At 40.6% G+C, this 11,245-nt stretch overlaps 1 protein-coding gene across 2 annotated transcripts; it reads right to left on the bottom strand.

Annotated features, from left to right (window-relative positions):
* Positions 1-802: 802 nt before the first annotated feature.
* LOC148326308 (protein zyg-11 homolog) lies at positions 803-9,775 on the bottom strand. Of its 2 annotated transcripts, XM_088312140.1 has the most exons (14): positions 9,583-9,775; positions 8,176-8,341; positions 6,944-7,731; positions 6,668-6,808; positions 5,596-5,772; positions 5,093-5,157; positions 4,792-4,891; positions 4,231-4,281; positions 3,556-3,717; positions 3,212-3,259; positions 2,907-3,107; positions 2,776-2,828; positions 2,027-2,124; positions 803-1,840 (listed from the first exon to the last, which is right to left on the bottom strand). In XM_088312140.1, the coding sequence occupies exons 1-14, from the start codon at positions 9,583-9,585 to the stop codon at positions 1,671-1,673; spliced, it is 2,223 nt and encodes a 740-aa protein (XP_088168266.1). In that variant the 5' UTR covers positions 9,586-9,775; the 3' UTR covers positions 803-1,670. The 2 variants fall into 2 exon arrangements, with proteins under 2 accessions (XP_088168266.1, XP_088168267.1); XM_088312141.1 differs by lacking the exon at positions 4,231-4,281.
* Between the last annotated feature and the right edge of the window lie 1,470 nt (positions 9,776-11,245).

Here is an 11,245-nt window from a genome sequence, read left to right as displayed (position 1 = left end):
GCATGGACTCGGAAAATTATCCCCGTTATATTTTTATTCAAAGTGCCCAAGCCTGAAATGCTCTTAAATATCTTTTCCCTCACTTTATCCCTCTTATCTGCAGCTGGTCTCTTTTTAGCCTCCCGTTAGGCTTTGTTTATTTTTTTCCTCCAGATATTTTGGGCAGTTTTCTTGTGACATGTCTATTTCTGGCTTCATCCTCCCGTTTGAAAAGAGAATATTGCCACTTTTGGGAAGCATGATTGTGCACAATAGAGAGCGAGATGATCAGAGTGATACGAGCGTGACGTCAGCAGCCGGCTAAGCCAGCTTAAACAGTGCAAATGGAGAAGCAGAAAGCCAAAGGAGGAAATCGGCCCAAAGCTCTTTAGTTAACATATTAAGTGGATTTGGTTCAATCGGAATTTGGAGTGTGAAAGTGAATGCAAACGTGAAATTTTATATTTAAAGATGACTTGCATCTTCAAGTTAGCTGTGAGTTGACAAGTCAGAACTGCAATTTCATGTTAATTAATCCAATTTGAGAATTTAAAAAAAAAAATTTTTTTTTTATTGGTCACAGCTCCAAACCGTGACCTTTGGCCTTCCTCAGGGGTCGATGTTAAGCCCTCTGTTGTTTTGAATTTATGTGAATGATCCGATCAGATGACAGAAATATTCCGTCTTATGATTTGGAAGAATTATTTAGTATGGTGGAAAAAGAGTCAAACATTTTGAAAGAATGGTTTAATTTAAGTAAATTAATTGTCGATTGAAAAAAATAAATAAATACATCATCTTTGCAAATTGCCCATTCAATGACACACAATTAATAATAAACGACAAGGAAATCAAATGTGAGAATGAAACAACATATTTAGAAACTTATATATTTAAGTTATTAACTTTATATAACTTGGAAAAGTCACAAGTTGTATAAAAATTAAATGATGTTAACCTCTTGCGGTATTCTTTTAAGTGAAACAGACATTGCTTATTTTTCTTATATCGATCCATTATTTATTATTTTAAAAAGAACAATGAGAACAGTAAATGAAGTTTCTTACAGGGGATGGAAAAATATCAGCTCTTTGTTCAAATTCTAATTTTAATTTATTAATTTAATAAATTAATTTAATTTTAACCGGCACAATTTTTCTGTTTTTTAAACACTTTGCATGAGATTCTGCAATGTATAAGTTTTTTTTTATTGTGTTTACTATTTTTATGCTATTTATGAATTATATTATTAATGTTATATATGTTCTATACCTCTGATTATTTTATGTAGAGCACTTTTGTTGAGCTTCCATATAAATAACATTGAGTTAACTTGAGATTTGACTGACGTCAATTTCGCACCATCAGCCCTGTGAAGCCAAAGCACTCAAGCACCCTCTAGTGGCCACTTGTGCGCACAGGCAAGAACCACTCACCGTGTTTATTTATTCGAAACAAAACAATTTATCAAAATGATTGCACAAATAGTTATATATCTATCATACAGTTTATCCAATACTTAAATAAAACAGCCATCCTTCTATCTCTCTCTCTCTCTCTCTCGCTCGCTCTCTCTCGCTGTATAAAATGCGGATTCACATGAACTATTTATGCTTTGGTTTGATTGCATCTTGCAAAATCTCAGCACGCATTCACAAGCCCCTCGTGGAAAATAAAAGCAAACAATTCTGCTAAGAGCTGTGAGGTTCTGCCTGCTTGTTGATGGGCCCCGGGCGCTCAAGCATAAGCAAGATGCTCTGCGATAGTCCCCGAATGATGGAGTGTGTGTCGGGATGAGCAGCCAGAGCCTTCAGAAGTTCAGTCACGCCTTCTCGCTCCAGCATCCAGCTGTATTGTGAAGCTGAGAGGAGGATGGAGCGAGAAACGAAAGGGCGGGTGAGAGAGGTTCGCATTGACTGACAACCGCCCACCTCGGAAATATTCCTCATGTGAATCCGTATCTATCTCATGCGGACGTGTAAGAAGAGCCCTGAGGCGTGAATGTGGAGAAAAACGAAGTCAGTTCATCCAGCAAGAAGAAACCTACCGTTATGCGTGATGACAAAATGAATGGCCCACACAGCCCAAAGTTGCACTCCCGTGGGTTGATGTGTCTGAAGCAGGTGGCAAAAGGGGCGGAATGACCTAAACGTAAAGACAGAGGTGACATCAACCATTTGGTACAGCTCCAAAATCCAATGACATCTCACGCAAAAACTGTATGAGGAGGATTACATAAGAAAGCAAGTTTCTGTTGAGATAACAGAAAGAATAGGGAAAATCCATTTTGATTAGCCGCACCAAACTCGAAAAATAACCCAGAAAGTCGGGTTGTTTTGATACAAAACAACCTAAAGTTGGGTCAGTTATTTTTTAAGTGGATTAGATAGACAGACAGATGCCGGTTAATTTAGCTCGTTAGAAAGATGCTAGTTAGCTTAGCCAGTTTGATAGATATGTACTAACCATATAAAAGATATGCTAGCTTAATTTGTGAGACTAGCTGTATGAAATGTTTCAAAATGCAGCTTTTAATTAGCTAGCTAGCTAGATAGCTAGCTAGATAAATGTCTAGCTAGATAGCTATCTAGCTAGCTATCTAGCTATATAGCTAGAGTGCTAGCTAGAAAGATAGCGAGATAGTTAGCGAAATAGCAAGCTAAACAGATAGCTAGCTAGCTAGATAGTTAGCGAAATAGCAAGCTAAACAGATGGCTAGCTTGCTAGATAGATGGATAGCTTGCTCCCCATTTGACTAATGTCCGTGTTCAAAATAACAGAATAAGTCTGTCCCACCTGTAAAACACCATTTCTTTATCCAGTTGAGTCCACGCTGCAATGGACACATGCTATGAAGAAACCAAAATAATTGGTAAGAGCTAGCTTTTTCTTCATTCTATTTAGTAAAACATTTGTGATTCACACACCAATTGCCTTAATATGGTGCTGCGCAGCTTTTCATCCAGGATCCAAGCCTCTGGTCTGGAGGTGATGTGAGCAAGAACCCCCCCAGCAAAGTAGCGGACCCCCATTTCTATGTCGGTGTCCTTCAGGAGGCTGAGGATGTGCTCCAACAGGTCTCCCTCCATAAGCGCCGTTTGCAACTCCTCCACCTCCGCTATGTTGTTCTGTAACATAGTGGCAAAACTTTTTAAAGACGTAATGGAAATAGATGACATGGAGTCACATCAGCCACATTTTGAAGTCGTATCGCAATTCAAGCTGAACCCACCAGGAGCCCGAGAACTTTCTGCTGAATAGAAGATTCATTGTAGTAGGACTGCAAAACAAACAAAAAAAAGCATGAATGAGTGTTCTTGCGAGTCAAGGCTCAAATGTTTGCGAGAGAGAGAGAGAGATAGAAGGATGGTTGTTTTAAATAAAATTTAATTCTGCGCATTGGAAGAACACCTAATAGTAATTTTTTTTCAAACAACATAAAAAAAAATGTGTGTATATAAACAATAACCAGAATGTCAGTTGACTAAATACTTAAAGTAAAGGTCTCAACAAAATTTAAATTTGTGTTTGTCATTTGCAGTTTGTAGGTTGCATTGTGCGTTCCGGCATCTCTACCTCCAGAACTTCTTCGTACAACTCCAAACCGTTACACTCGATGAAGTTGCGGGCCGCTACGGGCATTTCGTCTGTCAGGTTCCACAAAGCTCTCAGAGCAAATTTCAGAGTGGAGTCGACCACTCCGAACATGGCCCTTTGCTGTACGATAGCCAACAACTGCTGTTGGGAAGAAAAAAAAAATACAACACTGGTGGGAATTGTACAGGGAATATTTTGTCATCAAAATAGTATTTTCATTGTTTTTAGATTTATAAAGAAGAAAGGATGTTCAGGTGCAGCGAGCTGAGAAGGACGAGCGCACGGGTCAACGCCTTGATGCAGTAGGTGAATGGAAATCAAGCAGGTGAGAGAAAAGAGAGAACTAGAGTGGATATAAAAAGTCTACACACCCTTGTTTCAATGCCCTCTTTGTGTGGAAAATGTAAAAAAAAAAAAAAAAAAAAACGAGACCAAGGAAAAACATTTCCAAACATGTTCCATCATTAATGTGAAATATTAACGTGTACAACTTCATTGGCCGAAAGAAAATTATGTCAGTTGTTTATTTTTTCTACCCCTCTCAAACAGGTCAAATTAATTAATTAATTAATTTTTTAATGTTTTTTTTTTTTTTTTGTCATTTGAATAGGCGTGCGTGGAGATTTTTAAAATCCACTAAAAGTGCAAACATACTTTCATTATGAAGACATCCTCGCCAAGCTTTGCAACTTCCGCTGTGGATAACTGCAAAAATGAAATAAATATATTTTAATGGTTTCATTACACTTTCCTTAAACATATTTTTGCAACTAATTTAATAAATATATTTACTTTTTTTCCCTTGCACGTCAAGGTTTTGAGATATTTTCATTTTTTTTTTGTTTTTTAAGTTTGATCCAATTTTTGATTTGATTTGTAATTTATAGCTACGACGTTTCAGAGAAAAAAAAAATCCATCTGTCGCTGAACTTAACCCTTACATAACACATCACAATCTTACATATTCATCTACAAAAGTTAACTCGCATTTCAAATTTAAAATTGCAGTAAGAATTTGTTGACCGTTAGCCGACTAACTTCTACAAGAACAAAATAAGCTCTTCTTTGATCCCACAGGGGAATTGGTCAGTTTAACTGGGATGAGTTCAAGCCTGCAGTTGTCTGATGTACTGTCGTTTGAAGAGCTCCAAACAGGAGTCAGGAAGCGACAGGTGCTCGAATGTGTTTCTACCGTACGCTAATGTCTCACTTGACCTTGGCCACCAGAATGGAGATGACAGCGACAGCCATCCTCTGAAGAGTGGGATCCTCATGGCTGCTCAGCCAGTTAATCACCAGCGTGGCCGCTAAATACCTGCACCGTAATCACAGCACGCATGAGCAACACAAATACACCGGCAAAAATATGCACACAAGCCGTGAGGACATTTCCTGCGCTCTAATCATACATCTGGAAAAGCAGTCTATAAAGGCCAAAGATTGCTGAGATTATCTGGGCTACCGTGCATCCATGAGCTCCAAATATTTTCATGGAAAGGAATGAAAATAAACTGACGTGTCAAAGGGGACGTCCTGAAGGATATAGTCACTGCAGAGTGCCAGGAGACAATTCTTTTGGACCTGAAATATAAAGAAACACAACCAGTGATGTAGTTGTGACAAAGGTTATTTTAGTTCGAGAAGAATAATGAAATAATATAAATAAATATAAATGTACTATAAAAATTATATATATATATATATATATATATATATATATATATATATATATATATATATATATATATATATATATATATATATATATTTTTTTTTTTTTTTTTTAATTTATTCATTTATTTATTTATTTATTTCTATACATTTTTAATCTATATGTGCGGCCTGGATCTAAACGGCCTGCAGTCCAGTACGGCCCCGCGGACCAGTGGTTGCGGACCACTAGTCTAATTATGTGTCGTCTCCACAAGTCCAATTTTTTATTTTTTTTTTTTACTTTATGTGGGCTTGTGGCTCCACAGGCAGGCGGACGGACCGAAAGAGACAGACAGAAAGCGCCACCTGCGTATGTTCATGGAAGGTCTTCATGCTGTGCAGCAGCTGGGTGACGGTGGAGCAGAGCAGCCCCACAGACATGGCCTCGGCTTGATCCTGAGTGGTGAGATTGAACACACACGCCGTGGCCACCAGGTGGACGTGCAGACATGCAGGATGACTCTGCATGGCCTTCAGCACCAGCTACAAGATATACAACAGCACAATCAGCAACTGGCTGATTCATTTCAACTGCGTTCTCACGTTTGACTGCCTGCGGGTAAGCATGTGAGGACCATCTGAAGACAGATAGTCGCTGTACGAGATCCAAAGTGAGGATAATAAATCCTCTACCAGGGCCAAACAATTCTAAAAGCGTCCATCTGCTGTGCTCGGCCATGCCATCCACTGTAGCCCTAGGTGCAGCACCATCTGCTGGTCTGTTTGGGTACTGCACCACTTAGACGCAATTCAAGTGGATCGTAACAGCAAAAAGTGGTTCGAAAATTCAGGTGGAAGGGCAGAGCAACAAAAATGTCATTTTCACATTGATGCAGTTTTCTCAAATCCTTTGATACTTTGCCACAATTCATTTATGTTAACTATGCTTTTTTTTACGAACAATTGATCTAAATACATAATCTGAAAAGATCGTTTTGGGTAAAGCACGTTTCATTCTTACAGTCAATGTCAATCAAAATCTTTACTTTGGCGCAAAGCAAAGCACATGGCTGAGAAGTCATTGTTTATCATACCATCCTCAGTCAAATGCGCAGAAATGCCAAGCTTGCCCAACACATTTAAAATACCGACTCAAATAAAAAGCAACATTTAGAATTGTGAAGAATTGTGAGACTTTTGTGTCATTGTACTTTTTAGATATGAACGAATCGGCCATCAATCGCGGAATGTAAAATGGTGTCGGCAGTCTCAATCTCTATATTTAGCAAAACAAAATGGGCAGGTGTTCAGATTGTGGCCGGCTAATAATCAAAATGGCCTCAGGTGACGTTCACAAAAATGACTCATACGGTGAGCTATGTTGACTTCGAGTGGCCCGAGCAGAAAGCGACGGGAACGAACGGGGGGACTACATCACCTCCAGCAATTCTGGTTGTGGTTTGTGCGAGTCGGTGGTAAAATTGTAGAGATGGAAGAGGGCCTCTCGGGTGAAGCACTCTCTGTCTCTGTACCTTCTCAGGGCCTCACACAACTGCTTCTCATTAGCCTCCCCGGTGACCTAAACACACGCACACCAGCGTTGTCAGTCAAACAGGAAATGCACCGAGCAGAATGACGCGCCATGGTGAAGCATATGAATCTATTCAATTAAAAAAAATAAAAAAAATTAAAAAGTGAGGCAGCACATTCTTACTTTGATTTTTTTTTGCGACAACAATCCACCACAGGAGCTAACTCCAGTAGCGAGCAGACCTAAGAAGACCAGCTCCGTCCTCGCCTCCACAAAGGCACTGACAGCTGCCTCACTGATTCTCCTCCTGCCTGACACGTCCAAAGAAACCAAAGAGGGTAGAACCTCCGGCCCGGCCCGCAGAAGCCGCACAAGTGAATCTCCGTCACTCCACTCGCCCTCTTCCGCTGTCAAATGGTCATCGGAGAAGTCCAAATGTCTCACAGCGCGAAGCTGACCGAGCACGGACAGCAAACTTGCCGACGTCATCGCCAGGCGCCGAAGGCGATGGGCAATCAAACATCGGAGCGTCCGCTTACATCGAAGGAGTGGCGTGAGGTCCGATATGGCAGTGCAGGAGATGTCCAAGGTCTCCAGCTGCGGGAGAGTGCAGACGTCTTCTAAGACGACGTCAGTCAGGTCGGTGCTGGCCAGGTTGAGCGTCCGCAGGCCTGTCAGAGAGCGGACGCCGACGCCGTCTTCTTCCAGCGAGGCCCAGTCCAGACGCAGGCCGGTCAGGGATAATTTGTGCAGGCTGGATGTGCACTTGGGGTTGGATGCCAAGCTGGAGATGATTTTAGCGGCGCTGATGTCGCCAGCAGTCCAGGATGCATCCAGTTCTTGAAGCCGGTGAGGGCAGATGGCCAGTCGGAAAGCTTCCGCAGACACCAGACAGCGCCGCATGCAGGCTCGGCTCAAACGCAGCTCTTTGTGATCCCGGAAAATCCCAATGGTTTGGTCATTCAGTATTCCTAGATAAGCAAAAAGCGTGAGAATGTTTCCAATCTATTTAGAGCGTGGGTATGAAACTCAAGGCCCGGGGGCCGGATCCAGACCGCTGATTCATTTTAAGTGGCCTGTTTCTGGTTAGTAAATAAAATGTGCTTACTTAAGGCAAGGCAATTTTATTTATATGGCACATTTCATAAAGAAGGTTAGTAAATGTGCTTCATTGGTGTCAAACTCTGGCCTGCGGGCCAAATTTGGCACTGTTGGTTTAAATAAAGGGTTTAAAAAAATGGCAAGACAGTGATCTTTCGGGCCAATGTTGAACAGAGAGTGCCATCTACAGGAGTCCAAAAATATTACAACTGCTTCATGAAGCAGATTTGAAGCTCCGTTTACCCGTCACTACAGTACTGTATAAATGAATGCACAACAACTCGGTTGTCGTCATTGGACTGCTCCAGACTGACCTTTTGAGGCCATCTTGTGCAGAAGCTGGTCAGCGACCTGCTGAGGGAAGAGCGCCGCCGAGCCGAGGAGCAGAGAGCCATCTGTTCGCTTGCTGCACAGCTCATCCAGGCTGCAGCACACCTGAGCCAAGCACAGCTCACACAGCGTCTGGGGGCCGTCCCAGTCCTGAGGCAAGTGCAAGTGTCATGCAACATGTGCGGGAATAAACAGCCACACGGGTACACCTGCGCAATCTCAAAGGATGAAATTAGATTTTGAATGCCGGGATATTGCTCAAAGCAACATTTTGGTGTGGGACCAACACTGCAACCTGATTTATTATTTATTTATTTTTTGGTCATATTCTCCCCAATGAAAACTGTAAAATCTCTGTCGAGAATAGAAACCTGCACAACACAAATTACAGGAACTCCCCGCTGTAGCGACTACTATTTGTTTACATTATGACGTGCGCAAAACGTCCAAAAATGAAACCAGATGTTTTGTGTGTTGTCAGGGTGCAAATTCCCTATCCTGAATGGTTGCAGATCAGTGATTTTCAACTAGTAGGCTTGGACCAAATTTTTGGTGGGCTGCAAAGCAAAAAATAAAGGCGTGAACTCGGTTGTACGACGCTACCGAGTATTATGAGGTTATACGAACGACGCACAGAAAGCCAAACAAAATAAGTGGTACAAGAAAGCATGCACAGTTTTTACGCTTCATTCGTTTTATATTTCCAGACTACTTTAAATAATTTTGTAGTAATAACATTGTAATTACAAAATATAATATATAATACAATGTAACTTTATTTACTGTTTGATATATAATTATTCTTTGGTCATTTTGTAAATGTTCGTTCAAATGCTGGTCCCAGAGTGACAACACTTGAGAACCACAACTACTGCGTAGCGTGCCCGAAGAGATTATCCAGTTTCTCCTCATTTACTTCCATTGACGGCTAACGACGTCAAAGTTCCAATTTTTTTTTTTTTTACTTAGCTGGTCGTGAATAATTAATCAGTCCAAAACATATTCATCATAAACTACAAATAATGCATTTAATTTTTCTATCTCTGCCAGCTATGTATCGTGACCGGAAGAACAATTTAATGCGCTTCCACTCGACGGCGGCAACTTAATTTAATTTTTTTTTGTTTCCATTTTTTCTCCAGCGGCCTCCGCTCCATGTCTAAAACGTGTGTGTGTATTTTATGATCTGAATCGACAACTCACTCACAGTACAATGACACAAGATCACTAAAGATGCAGCACCAGGCTAATTTTATCCCCAGGACAAGAACTCAAGTGCAGCAGTAAAGCTCACTTCAATCACATAATCCCGCACATCTCTGCAAATTCGAGTGCACAAAACAAATGTTGCTTACATGAACAAAATCAAACAGTGGCATGGGCAAACTCACCATGCCGCAGGAGTAAAAAAAAAATCCGCACGAGATTAGAAAACAACAACAACACGCTAATGGGCAACGACGTTATTTGCGTTTGTTTACATCGGCAGGCGTCATTGTGATCCACCACGAACGTATGAAACAGAGAGAAGTGGTAAAAAAAAAAAAATAAATAAATGAGCTGAAGAAGTGGCGACACGTCTGATCGTCAAAGGTCAGCCGGGCGAGTGTTGCCTGTTGGTCGGTTGGCGTGACGTCACGCAGTGAGCTTCTCAGTCGCTTCAGACTATTTTTAGCACTTGGCGACATTCTTTCCCGCACCTGGATTTGCACACGTGCGTACGTGTTGAATAAAAACAAGGGACAATACCTCTCATAAATTGTGGGGAAAGTATTGATCAAGTTTCACCACAAGGGGGACCAATGGTTGTACCCTTGCGATTTGTTTTTTTCTGAATATGCAATCAAACTTCGAAATTATTCAATTTTTTTTTTTTGTTAGTGGGATAGCGTCCGAATTCAAGCAGCTCCGTTGTATCAATTCTGCATTTATCAAATAAATTTCCTCTCGTGCAGCAAAACAATGTGATCTGTCATTTATTTACAAGAATTAACAATTGTCCACCAGCTGCGCTATCCGCAATAAAATTATTCATTATCGTTTTATATTTTGATGATAATGAATGCAATTATAATTAACGATCAAATTAATTATTGATTTCTTAGGTGGTTTATTGTACTGCTTTTTGTATTGTTTACAAAGCTTCAATTAACCGATTACATGATGAGATAAACACATTAAAAATGAATACATAAATTTTAATAAACTAATTTTAGGAAGAGGCTAAAGCAGGGGTGGGCAAACTTTTTGATTGACAGGGCTCAATGGGTTTTAAAATTTGACATAGGGGCCGGGCTAGGAGCAGACGGATGGAGTGTTTTGGTAACTTCACCTGATTGGACAAAAAAATACATTTAATTTGAAATGAAAGTGAACAAAAGCATTACAACAATATATGTCTTTGAAAAAACACAATATTTAGAAAATAAAACATTAAAAAGGTTTATTCACTTAATTGTTTTCAAGTTCGGCGGGCCGGATTAAAACATTTAATGGGCCGCATGTGGCCCCCGGGCCGTAGTTTGCCCACGGCTGGGCTAATGGCTAAATTGCTCTGAGGGTTGTGTTTGAACAAAATTAGAATTTAAGACATGCTTTTTGACCTTTTGTATTGGATCGCGATTTAGTATACACGTACGCCGAATGAAAAATTCTGCTGAACGTCCACCATTTTTTCCCCAAGCACTGTCTCACATCCCGCTCGAACAGCCTCATATTTTTTCAATGCATATGGTCAAACATAAACACACACACTTTTATTTGCTTTTACTTCACGTCAAACATTTATCCATTCAACAAGTGAGGATTATTCCCAATCACTCACACACATAAACAAACGAATCCCCTTTGTGGGTCACGCACAAGCACCCACGCTCCGTGCACTCACACACTACCAAAATAAAAACATCCTGTCGTGAAAAAGCTGTCCTCCCACATGGTTAAATACGTCGCCTCATGCCGAGCTTCCCCATGCATCAAAGTTTCAAAACATTTATCTCAAGGGGAGTCGTTCTCGCTTGAATCCCGCCATAAAAGCATTTTGGGCCACCACAA

This window comes from Idiotropiscis lumnitzeri, chromosome 12, assembly GCF_059441095.1.
Source record: "Idiotropiscis lumnitzeri isolate Australia: NSW breed Sydney's pygmy pipehorse chromosome 12, RoL_Ilum_1.0, whole genome shotgun sequence".
Lineage (NCBI taxonomy): Eukaryota > Metazoa > Chordata > Actinopteri > Syngnathiformes > Syngnathidae > Idiotropiscis > Idiotropiscis lumnitzeri.
Note: the sequence above shows the minus strand (reverse complement) of the source record. Positions and strands in the feature narration are given on the sequence as shown.